Source organism: Lasioglossum baleicum, chromosome 2, assembly GCF_051020765.1.
Source record: "Lasioglossum baleicum chromosome 2, iyLasBale1, whole genome shotgun sequence".
NCBI lineage: Eukaryota > Metazoa > Arthropoda > Insecta > Hymenoptera > Halictidae > Lasioglossum > Lasioglossum baleicum.
The window spans coordinates 446,582-459,794 of NC_134930.1; the positions used below are offsets into that span (position 1 = coordinate 446,582).

The following is a 13,213-nucleotide window of genomic DNA, read 5'->3' on the forward strand; positions in this document are numbered from 1 at the left end:
CAGCGGAAAATCAAACTATACCACGCGATAGAGCAAACTTTCATCTTGAGAAACCCCCGTTTAAAGTTTGCGACATCGACGTTTTTTTCGAACCAGAAAGCAAAATATCTTCGCTCGACATGAGTTTCCGCCAGTGGCGCTCGGACGGGATACGGCGGCGCAGCGACGGGATACGGAGCGGCGAACGACCGTTCTGGTGGTGAGTGCCACTGGTGACAACTCATGTAGGGCGAAGATATTTTGCTTTCTGGTTCGAAAAAAACGTCGATGTCGCAAACTTCAAGCGGGGGTTTCTCAAGATGAAAGTCTGCTCTATCGCGTGGTATAGTTCGATTTTCCGCTGGACCCTAATTTTTTGAGATAAATTGAAAAATATCCTCAAAAATTGGTGCAAAAGTGGTGTCTCTCCGTCTTTAAGCATTGTTTAAACATGTTTAAACAATCATAATGTATTAACATTGAATATCACTGTATTCGGGAAAGTCTATAGAATCTTTTGCTGCAAAGAACAATTCAATATCTTTTATAATAACATCACAATATTTGTTTAAAGTTGAAAAATATGTTTCTTCTTCAAAGCCATGTTTCTAAAAAACTGTGCGTATAGGAGAAAAATTAAGGACAGATTCGAAATCAGCTCAAAGAACTCGATAAGAGGGACCCAACAGTATATTGAAATCATAAAAAAAGTTGAAATTTGTTGGACAATGTAATCTCCGTCTCATCGTCCTGGTTGCGACATGTTGATTCAATTCGATTATCATTTTTGATGCTCTCTTCATTGCCATGACCTATAGTAATATAATCCAGCGTCTCAACTTCCAAGTTACTGTTTGTTATACAGGGTGTCCCAAGACCCCTTCGACTCCGGGAAATGGGAGGTTCCTTAGGTCATTTGAAGCAACATTTTCCTTTGCACCAACGTCAGCCGGGGCTTTGTTTAGGAGTTATTAACGAAAAACACGGACCAATCAGAGCGCGACCTAGACGCGCGATGGCACGTTCAGCCCGGCGCGCCGGGAGACGAGCGTGGTGTAACGCCGCGATGCCGTAACGAACAAGAGTTTCTCGAGATCATGTGAATCCTCCCCGATTTGGATGAGCTTTGGATATGTTGTCAAGACCATGATTCTGAACAACATTTCCCTTTACAGTTTTTGTCGACCGGCTTTAGTTTACGCGATAAATATAAAAACTTTTAATTGTAAATCGATCGATTGTACTATCTTTTACCCGATTTGGATGAGCTTTGGATATGTTGTCAAGACCATGATTCTGAACAACATTACCCTTTACAGTTTTTGTCGGTCGGAAAAACTTTACTTGTCAATTCATATGGGTGGATCTTTTTACCCGACTTACGGCAACGTTACCCGAACGAGAGAAGAAGCAGAAACTGATTGTATTGAAAACTCACTTATTCAGCCGTAAATCCATTTGCTGCTTCGAAATGTGTGTCGCTGGGTCACTCGGTGACGAACTGTACAGATGTCTTCAGGTATACGACAGTACCGAAAGCTAAGGGACGTACGGCCAGGTCGACGAACTGCACAGCCGGTGGTAAAAGGCCTAAGGGATGCGCGGTCAAGTCGACGATCCAGAATTTCAGTTTCACTTTCGAATCGATAAATAATTCGTATGTTTATTTCACACAGATGCCTTGAAATTTTTCCACACTCACAATCACTGTTCACATTTGTCAACACATAGTTATGCACTAATAATAATTGCTTAAACTAATTAAACGATTATTTAATCTAATCACTAGACTGCGGATCTTTATGTAAAATGAAAATTGGCTGCCGCTATTACAAGGGACAGGAGCCAGACAGATATTTGATTCTTACTGTGATCATTTTAAGAAGTTGAAAATAATACATTGGTGTTCTGAAATTACTTTAATCTCTCTAGTGTCTTAAAATGCACCTACTCATGTTTGCTACAAATGCATGAAATCCGCAGTCTAGTGATTGCATTACCTGATTGTTGTGATTTGTGCAGCAGGACAAGGGATATGGCAATTATTATTAGTGCATAACTATGTGTTGACAAATGTGAACAGTGATTGTGAGTGTGGAAAAATTTCAAGGCATCTGTGTGAAATAAACATACGAATTATTTATCGATTCGAAAGTGAAACTGAAATTCTGGATCGTCGACTTGACCGCGCATACCTTAGGCCTTTTACCACCGGCTGTGCAGTTCGTCGACCTGGCCGTACGTTCCTTAGCTTTCGGTACTGTCGTATACCTGAAGACATCTGTGCAGTTCGTCACCGAGTGACCCAGTGACACACATTTCGAAGCAGCAAATGGATTTACAGCTGAATAAGTGAGGTTTTAATACAATCAGTTTCTGCTATTTCCCTCGTTCGGGTAAAGTTGCCGTAAGTCGGGTAAAGAGATCCACCCATATGAATGGACAAGTAAAGTTTTTCCGACCGACAAAAACTGTAAAGGGTAATGTTGTTCAGAATCATGGTCTTGACAACATATCCAAAGCTCATCGAAATCGGGTAGAAGATAGTACTATCGATCGATTTACAATTACAAGTTACTTATCGCGTAAACTAAAGCCGGCCGACAAAAACTGTAAAGGGAAATGTTGTTCAGAATCATGGTCTTGACAACATATCCAAAGCTCATCCAAATCGGGTAGAAGATAGTACTATCGATCGATTTACAATTACAAGTTTTTACAATTATGTATCTCGTAAACTAAAGCCGGCCGACAAAAACTGTAAAGGGAAATGTTGTTCAGAATGATGGTCTTGACAACATATCCAAAGCTGATCCAAATCGGGGAGGATTCACATAATCTCGAGAAACTCTTGTTCGTTACGGCATCGCGGCGTTACACCACGCTCGTCTCCCGGCGCGCCAGGCTGAACGTGCCATCGCGCGTCTAGGTCGCGCTCTGATTGGTCCGTGTTTTTCGTTAATAACTCCTAAACAAAGCCCCGGCTGACATTGGTGCAAAGGAAAATGTTGCTTCAAATGACCTAAGGAACCTCCCATTTCCCGGAGTCGAAGGGGTCTTGGGACACCCTGTATATGTTGCTATATGCAGGTTATTTAATAAAAGTTATAAGTATAATAATATTATAACAAACGAAGAACAAATCTGGTATAATATACACTGATACAATAAACCGCTTTTATGCTCTTTACACCTTGATCATCCTTGCACACCGTTCCAAATCAGAAGAGGGCGATCCCGCGCTCTGTTCGCCTTTTCATACCTCGCACACTCATACCAACCCACACCGCATATTCATACCAACCTATACCGCTCACTCGTACCAACCCATACCGCACACTCGTACCAACCCATACCGCTCATTCATACCAACTGCTTCACCATAATTATTCTCAACAATATATCCCATTTTCATTTCAAGGAATTTCACGTTTCTACTTTCGATTATTTTTGTTCCTTTAATATCATACAACCTATATGCCTTTCTATCTCTTGAATATCCTACAAATACTGCTGCTCTTGATCTTTCATCAAATTTCTTCCTAGAAACATCTACATTTCTGTAATAAGCCTTGCATCCACACAAATACCCTTAGATGTCTAACAGACGGTTTCCTATCCATCCAGATTTCCATTGTTACAGCGGTTCTCCTCTTTGAAGGAACAATATTGTGAATGTACGATGCCGTCCATATCGCTTCGGCCCAGAATTCCTGTGGTAGGGATGCGTTCAGTAATAGCGTCCTTGCTATATTTATTAGTGACCTGTTAGCTCTCTCTGCTATTCCATTACTTCGAGGTGTATGCACCGTCGTTCTTTCGCTTTTGATCCCTTTCGTCTATAGTAACTCATCAATGGTTCGTTAATAAATTCTGTACCATTACCTGATCGCACATATTTTACTCTCTTTCTCTTTTCGTTTTCACGTTTTTCAATCAATTCCTTTAGTTTACTCGCTGTTTCATCCTTAGATCGTAGGGATTCCACAAAGTACCTTCGGCTGTACTCATCCACTATTACCAACATATATCTGCTTCTGCCAAGAGATACCTCTGGCATTGAACCACACAGATCCACATGTATCCTTTCGAGAATTTGTTGACTTTTTTCTGTTTCAACGTCTGGAAACGATAATCTGCACATTTTTCCCTTGATGTATGATTCGCAAGTGTCCTTTGCGTTCATAATTCTTGGAAGCCCATCGACATCGACCATTTGTTCATCAACCATTTTCTGCAAATATTTATAATTGAGGTGTCCTAACCTCTTATGCCACATCTTATGACATACTTCTGCAGTATTTAGGCATAATTCCGGCTCGAATTTCCTCCGTTCTCGTTCAACATCTAACTTTATCAAAAAAGCGTCATTCTCAAAGTATCCTTCAGCGATCATCTCACCTGTCTCCCTGTTGTAAACTTTAGCACCATGTTCGTCGAGAGTGATTTTCTTTCCTCTCTTTACCAAGCTTGGAACCGACATAAGGTTACAATTGAGACTTGGAACATATAATGTATCCTCCATTCTTATTCGGCTAACACCTAGCCTCTTTCTGTCATTCGATCCATACACCGCACATACGGCCGAATGACCAAATTACGACGACAAAAGTCGATTTAACAATTTTCTCTAAACTAATTTCAAATACCATCATTACGTACTCTAAGAAACGGCCCACAATGTAGCGTGAAAATTGTTTTTGTTAACGCAAGGCAGTAGTCGGTGCACCTGTGCAAAGTTAGGCTATGGTTCGGACGGTGAATCTCAGTTGTTCACGTCAGTAATTTTGACGACGTAATTGCGTTAATCCTGTTTTCTCCAATTGAAATTCGCTAAGTTTTCCACATGGATATTGAAGCGTCAGGTTCGTACTTTCATCTGCAATTATTGTTAACACAAAGATAAGTTGTACATACTGTTAATATACTATATTGTATCATATACTATTCTTGGTTAGGAAATATTGATATGCTTACTTTAGCTAGAGTTACAAAAAAAGTTCCAAAGAGTACCCCGATCTTTCTTTACTAGTTCGAAAAAATTGCTTATAACTAATATAAAAAATTAAAAAATGAGTCCCCCCCTTTGTCCCTTCGATCAATAGAGCGGATTCTTTACAGGTAGTCGCGTCGACCGTGCTATACAGGAGATAAAGATTACGAGAAAAGAACTATTTGAAGTGTTAAGAAGTGAACAAGTAAAATAGTGACTGAATTTTATAAAAAAATGGGACTCGTTGTGGATCAGCCTAAACAAGGTGGAGGCAATAGTAACGATGGAAATACAGCGCGGAAATTTTTTAAGAATCCTTCGCTCCTTTCCCAAATAACTGGAATCAATAGCGATTTAATAGAAAGATTTTCAAATATACTTGCCATTATATCTTGCGGACACTATATTGAAGAAGATTTATTTAAAATATATTGTTTTGAAACAGCACAGATGGCTATTTCACTTTATGGTTGGTACAAAATGAGCGCCAGTGTTCATAAATTGTTAATACACGGAGCTGATATTATAAAATCTTTACCTTTACCAGTTGGCCAACTGTCAGAAGATGTAATTGAGGCGGGCCATAAAGAGTATAAAAAATTAAGACAATATCACTCCAGAAGAACTTCAAGAATCAACACCAATAGTGACATATTTAACTGGATGCTGGTATCCTCGGACCCTCTTGTGACAAGTACGCGAAGAACCCCGAAAAAAACAAAGCAAAGTTTAATCAGGTTGTATTAAGCATGCTAAGATTGCCTACTTTCTATAATAATAATATTGAAAGCAACGATGATCAGGAGCTTGATGATGATGCTACTAATGATGCTGATGATAATGATGAAAATAACAATGAGGATGTAGAATAATATTTTTATTGCATATTATATCTCAAATAAAACTACAGAAATAATTTAATGTTTTTGTTTGACACGCGATTGTAAATACGTTCAAAGCAATGTGCTACCGTCTCGTCTCGTGCTATTGTCTTCACCGTTCGCGTTCAATTTGAACGATTTCGAACGAGCTCCTGTATGAGAGTATGGTGGGGATGCCCGCGTATTACGCGAGGACCCCGATCCGTAACAGTCGAGTTTGTTGACTAACAGATCTCAGTTCCTCCGAAACGAGAATCGCGAATCGTTCTTCCGAAACGAGAACCGTGAGTCGTTCCTCCGAAACGACATCTCTCATTGTCAGTTATTTGTACCGCGTGTTTAAAGTTATTATTAAAACTTATTTTGAAGTCGGAGAAACCCGGCTTCTCTGAGTAAACCAGTGGTTTAATTCACCCACTTACACTTTCTCCACCACCGGACTGATCCAACCCTTCCTACCCGATTTTAAACGAAGTACTCGTGTCGGGGTAAACAATTTGGTCCTTCGAGCCGGATATACGGTAATTAAGTGGTAAAGTGCGAAAGTGGACTTTGGTTTCTACCGTGAAAACCGGTAAAATTCGAACACCGGCGTCAACAAGACCGGGTGACTTTGACTACGCGGCAACCTCAAACAGACACCAACCGTTGCGATGGATTTGAATGTAACGGAATCTTTCGAAACCGCGTTGGAAAGGCAGTTGCAAGCCTGCGTCTCTCTCAAGAAGGCGTTAATTAATACAAAGAAGAAAGGAGAAGCCAACTACACCCTCCGGTATCTAGAAGACAGGTTCAAACTGTTCGAGGATACCTGGTACGAGATCAAGCAGCTGAATGCGTTTCTGCAAGCTGCCAGGAAGGCCGACAGGAAGAAGGAGGACGTTCCGTACTTCACATCTAACCAGATGGACCGCATGGATGACATACACGAGGAAGGATGGGACTATTTCAAGGAGCACATCGGACGCTTGACCATCCCGATGACGCCTCCCGCGGCAAGTTCCTCCGTTTTGTATCCCTCACCCCCGGTAAGTGGAACGGTTCCAGTTAAACTTCCGAAAGTGGAGCTTCCCACGTTCGACAGGGATCTAGCGAAATGGAAATCGTTTGAATCCAGGTTTAGTTCCGCGATTCTGAAAAACAGTAGACTAACCGACGTGTCGCGTCTTGAGTATCTGCTTAGCGCGTTAAAGGGTGAAGCTCTCGCCGCCGTCGAGAATCTTGATGTAATCGACGCGAATTTCGAAATTGCGTGGAATCGCCTTCGCGAAACGTACGATAATGAACGGATAGTTGTTCAAGCTTTATTGCATAAATTGTGTGCAGTAAAGTCGATTAAGCACGATCAGCTCGATTCCTTAAAGCAGTTTACCGTTCACTATCGTAATACGTTAAAAGCTCTACGAAAACTCGGGCATCCCTCCGACCAAGATTTTCTCGTCTACATGATAACGAGTACCTTCGATAGCGAGTTAAATCAAAAGTGGAGCGACCACATCGGCGATACTAGAACTTATCCGAGCTACGAAACCTTGGAAAAATTCATGCTGAAGAAAGCCGCGGCGTTGGAAGCGAAACAACAGTCAAAGCCGAAACCCGCGGCGCTCGTGCAGCAGTCGAGTCTGACGCGCCCGAGATCCACCGCCCACGTAATAGAAGAGTCGGGTCGCTCGCCCGCGCCGTGTTTAATGTGTTCCGAATTGCATTCCATCCGAGAATGCAAAGCGTTTCGAAGACTGTCCCCGCTCCTACGCTTCGACTTTCTGAAGGATCAGCGCGTATGTATTAACTGCCTCAGCTCAGACCATACCGTGTCGATCTGTGCGAGTCCGAACGTCTGCAGAGAATGTCACGCGAAGCATCACACGCTACTCCACCGAACGGAGATTCAGGGACAAAGCAAAGCACCATCGCGACCGAACAGGAATCCACCATCGCGCGCGAACACTGTTAAACAACCAACGAATGGCCCTTCGCGATCATTGCTGACGACAGCGGCGACTACTAGCGAAGTGCGCCCGTCAAGCTATCAGGATACCTGCGATAACGTTGCCACACATTTCGCCGAAGCTGCTCCGAATGTCGGGAAGGTTGTCCTACTAGCCACAGCTCTAGTAACCGTTTTCTCACCGAACGGCCGGTCGCGATTAGCGCGCGCGTTAATTGATCAAGGCTCCCAGTCGTCGTTCATTTCGACTAATTTAGTCCAGAGCTTGCGCTTGAAACAGGTTCGTTTGCCCATAAGCGTAACTGGGCTCGGCGGGGAGCATGCGAGCACCATAGACTACAGCACGTTCATTCGGATAGGAGGGGCCGCTCACTCGAAACCGGTCGCCTCTACACGTGCGTTTCTAGTACGGAACATTTCGCAATACGTTCCACCCCCGATTAATGTAGGGAATTACCGGGCGTTCGCGAACCTCAAGCTAGCCGATCCCAACCCCGCATCGAATCAAAGAATCGAATTGTTGCTGGGAGCCGAACTCTTCAGCCAGATACTTCGACCTGGCATCCGTCGGTCGCCCAAAAGCGGTCCGGTTGCCCAGAATACAGAGCTTGGATGGATCTTGTCTGGCAGTACATCAGGGACGAGCGTCTCGCACCCCACGGTGACTCTGCATCACGGGGTTACAGAGGATCCGCTCGAAAAGGCTTTGTCGCGGTTTTGGGAAACGGAAGCTGTACCCGCGTCGCGCCCCCTTACTACGGAGGAAAACCTATGCGAACAGCACTTTGCCCAATCCTATACGCGGGACGAGACAGGTCGGTTCATAGTACGGTTACCGTTCAACAGACCGGAACCGGACGATCTCCTCGGAGGTTCGTTCCGTGGAGCCGCTGCGTCCCTCCGCCGATTAACGTCGAAACTGCAACGCGACAAGAAGATCCAAGACGAATACACGACCTTCGTACGGGAATACGAATCGCTCGGCCACATGACGCGATTTTCACCGATTGTCGTCACAAGGACGTTCATCCCACATCGCGCGGTCGTTCGGGAAGAGAGCTTGACTACGAAGCTGCGCGTCGTCTTCAATGCGTCGAGTAAAACAACTAGCGGTTACTCCCTTAATGACCTACTTCACGTAGGGCCAAAACTACAATTGGAGATCTCGAAGATCCTGCTAGACTGGCGCCTCCACCAATATGTACTGGTCGCGGACATCGAGAAGATGTTCCGCCAAATTATTGTACATCCAGATGATAGGAAATACCAGTGCATATTATGGGAAAATGAATCGTCTGCCGAAATCGAAGCGTATGAGTTGAATACGGTAACCTACGGCACCACCTGCGCCCCGTATCTCTCGATGCGCGTTATTAGGGAGATTAATCACCTCGAAGGAGCGAACTTCCCTCTCGCGTCCCCGATACTCGAAATCAGCATCTACGTGGACGATGTTTTCATGGGGGCAGTGGACAAGCGGCTGCTTGAACAAACGCGGCAGCAAGTATGTCAGTTACTTGCACGAGGTGGCTTCCATCTTCGAAAATGGGCCGGGAACGACTCGCAAGTCCTTAGGAACATCCCGGAGACTAAACATTCACACGCGGTCGACCTGCGGATATTCCACGAGTCGGAGCTCAAGGTTCTAGGAGTCAACTGGATTCCATCGGACGACTCCTTTTACTTCAACCTGCAGCAGTTCGCCATACGCGAAGGAAAGATGGCCAAGCGCGAACTCCTGTCGGAGATATCAAAGTTGTTCGACCCTCTAGGTTGGTTATCACCGATAATCATACGCGCGAAAATTCTAATGCAGCAGCAATGGCTCGAGAAGATTCATTGGGAGGACCACGTATCGGACAAGACGCAGGATAGCTGGAACGCATTCTGCTCAGATTGGCGTGCATTAAACTCCTTGCGAGTTCCTCGCTGGATAAAGTACGGTCCCGATTCGACGCAAGTGCAGTTGCACGGATTTAGTGACGCCTCCAGCGCAGCATTTTCCTGTGCTATCTACGCTCGAGTGTCGTCCCTCAGTGGCGATACATTCACCACGTTACTCGCCGCGAAGTCGCGAGTAGCGCCGATTAAAACCCTTTCAATTCCAATTCTCGAATTGAACGGAGCGGTAATGCTGGCGGAGATGATGGAGTACGTCACCAAGTCCATCTCTGTCTCAGCAGACCGCATTATATGTTGGACCGACTCTACGATAGTCCTCGCCTGGCTGAGGAAACATCCCGCAACGTGGAAGACCACGGTGGCCAATCGTACGTCAAAAATTCACTCGACGCTCCCATCGGCTATCTGGAAGCACGTGCCGACGCAGTTTAATCCTGCTGATTTGAATTCGCGCGGTGCAAAGGCAGAGGATTTATTATCGTCGCCGTTATGGATCGAGGGACCACCATGGATGCGGGAGAGAGAGGAACGGTGGCCGCTCCAGCAAGTGTACGAGACGCAAGAAAGGCAAAACAAATCAGCTGTTCACCTGACAACAAGCGGCGAGCCATGGGTCGCTCTAGATCAAGTTTCCAGCTGGTCTCGTCTCATCCGCGTATTCGGCTATGCGTCGGCCACGCGTCCCGCGTTTACCTCACCGCGTCCGAATTACACGAGGCGGAGCGAAGCATCGTACGCCACGTACAAGCCCATGCGTTCCGATCGGAAATCAGCAGGCTCAAAGAGTCAAAACCGTTGGATAAGCGATCATTGCTTACCCCTTTGAACCCCTTCATTGATCAGTTCGGCATCTTGCGTGTAGGAGGAAGGCTGCAAAATTCTTTCCTACCTTGGGAAACTAAACATCCCAGCATTTTACCGAAACATAGAATCTCGGAGCTAATCTTACGCGACGCACATCTACTTTCTCTACACGGCGGAACGCAATTGACCGTGTACACTGCTCGACAGAAGTACTGGATATTGGGCATCCGCGATGCAGCGCGAAGAATCATCCACCAATGCGTGAAATGTGCACGATGGCGGGCGGAAATGTCCACGCAAATTATGCAAAACCTCGTGCCTTCCCGCTGTCGACCATCCACCCCGTTTCTCAACATCGGGATAGATTACGCGGGACCGTATTTAGTACGCGATGCTGCGGGTCGCGGAAAGAAATCGCACAAGGCTTATATCGCCGTATTTGTTTGCTTGGCAACTCGAGCAATACATTTAGAGTTGGTCCACGAGGGCTCTACGGCAGCATTCCTCGCTGCCCTCGATCGATTCATTTCTCGTCGCGGGATACCGAAAACCATAACAAGCGACAACGGAACAAACTTCATCGGAGCGGCACGGGAGCTCGCGCAAGATTTTTCCACGATCACCGAATCGTCAGAATTACAGAAGCACTGCGGTGATCTGCGCATTCAATGGTCCTTCTACCCCCCTGGAGCACCGCATCACGGAGGCATGCAGGAGGCGGCCGTCCGCTCTGTAAAACACCATCTTCGGCGTATCATGGGATGCTTCACGCCAACCGCCGAAGAGTTTACAACGTTGCTCTGCAAGGTCGAGGCCACGCTGAACTCCCGACCGATCACCCGGGTGCGAGACGATCCAGAATGTTTGGAAATATTAACTCCAGGGCATTTTCTAACGGGCGGCCCATTGAATTCGCGACCAATTCCATCGGTAGCCGAAGAGCCAATCTCGCATCTGTCGAGATGGCAGCAGATTCAAAACTTCCACGAACGCTTGTGGAAGATATGGTCACGCGAGTACCTTCAAGAGCTACAGTCACGATACAAATGGCGAGACCAAAAGGACCAGTTGTCCATCGACGACGTCGTGCTCGTCGAGAAGCCTATTTTACCCCCGAACCGGTGGGAAATGGGCAGGATTATAAAAACCTTCCCAGATGACGCAGGCAACACCGGCATAGTACAAGTGCATACGAAAACCTCTTGTTACCGTCGACCTATTACGCGGTTATGTAAATTACCGGTAAATTAATTAAAGTTTGTAAAAGGTTTAGTACGATGTACCATAATACGGGTGTGTGGCACGCGTGAATGCCAAAAGAATGAGTGAATGTAGGGTGACTGAGAGAATGAGTGGGTGGAGCTCGTTCCTTTCATATATTCGGTTGCGCGGTCGCGCAAGGCGGGCGGTATTGTTTGACACGCGAGTGTAAATACGTTCAAAGCAATGTGCTACCGTCTCGTCTCGTGCTATTGTCTTTACCGTTCGCGTTCAATTTGAACGATTTCGAACGAGCTCCTGTATGAGAGTATGGTGGGGATGCCCGCGTATTACGCGAGGACCCCGATCCGTAACAGTCGAGTTTGTTGACTAACAGATCTCAGTTCCTCCGAAACGAGAATCGCGAATCGTTCTTCCGAAACGAGAACCGTGAGTCGTTCCTCCGAAACGACATCTCTCATTGTCAGTTATTTGTACCGCGTGTTTAAAGATATTATTAAAACTTATTTTGAAGTCGGAGAAACCCGGCTTCTCTGAGTAAACCAGTGGTTTAATTCACCCACTTACACTTTCTCCACCACCGGACTGATCCAACCCTTCCTACCCGATTTTAAACGAAGTACTCGTGTCGGGGTAAACAGTTTTAATTTATTTAATTCTGTTTTAATTAAAATAATATGGACGCTTAACCCTTTTTTATGACACCAATTAACCCTAAGTAGCTACTTTTCCGATGATTATTATTAAGCAGTCTTCTTATAAGCATTTCTAACCAGAATATGACAAATAAAATCTCATTTCATATTTTTGTCGTCGTAATTTGGTCATTCGGCCGTATGTGCACCGTACCAAGACCTTCTGCAGTAATGCTCCGTCCGTGTTTTGCAGTATTTATTTCTATACTATCCGGCCTCTGGTCGGTAATTATGTTTTCCTGAAATGTCATATGAGAAGTACACGCTGAATCTAACATCCAAGTGACCGTTTTGTCCTTCGACGTATTATTATTCACATCGGTGATTTCTCTGACTCTCATTGCGTGTTCTTCCATTTTCTTGTCTCTATGTATAACTATGATACTTTTATAGCCACTTTTACCTTGTGTTGGAGGTTTGTTCCATCTATTGCCGGGGTGATGTTGCCTGTTCCAATTTTCGTTACTGTTAATATTACCTTTCTCTGGCTGATTTCTAGATCTGCTTCTGCAGTCCCTTGCAAGATGTCCAGTCTTTCCGCAGTTGTAACAGCTTTTTCTCCTTTGTTCCTCTACCTTGAACGCCTTGGCTTCAACTCCCGCCTTTGTTTTGTCGTACTTCCTTTCAAACCTTAATAGCGTTTCTCTTGCCACCTCATATGTTATATCGGGGTTTGAGGATATTGCTGTAGTCGCTTCGCTGTATTTAGTTGGTAGACCTTCAATGATAAAATATATTAATTTATTCTCGTCGACCACGGTACCTAGTTCCGAGATTTCCGTGGCCAATG

The 13,213-nt window shown here is 45.1% G+C and overlaps 2 protein-coding genes across 2 annotated transcripts; both read left to right on the forward strand.

The window, feature by feature from the left end:
* The first annotated feature begins 6,506 nt into the window (after positions 1-6,506).
* Positions 6,507-10,529, forward strand: LOC143219495 (uncharacterized). Its single transcript, XM_076445444.1, has one exon. It carries the CDS (start codon positions 6,507-6,509, stop codon positions 10,527-10,529), a length of 4,023 nt encoding a protein of 1,340 aa, XP_076301559.1.
* Positions 10,530-10,795: 266 nt separating this feature from the next.
* LOC143219498 (uncharacterized) lies at positions 10,796-11,758 on the forward strand. The gene has a single exon (XM_076445447.1). The coding sequence runs from the start codon at positions 10,796-10,798 to the stop codon at positions 11,756-11,758; it is 963 nt and encodes a 320-aa protein (XP_076301562.1).
* Positions 11,759-13,213: the final 1,455 nt, after the last annotated feature.

Excerpts from the sequence above, each read along its gene's own strand:
- LOC143219498 (XM_076445447.1), top strand. The coding sequence starts at position 10,796 with ATGTCCACGCAAATTATGCAAAACCTCGTGCCTTCCCGCTGTCGACCA.
- LOC143219495 (XM_076445444.1), top strand. The coding sequence starts at position 6,507 with ATGGATTTGAATGTAACGGAATCTTTCGAAACCGCGTTGGAAAGGCAG.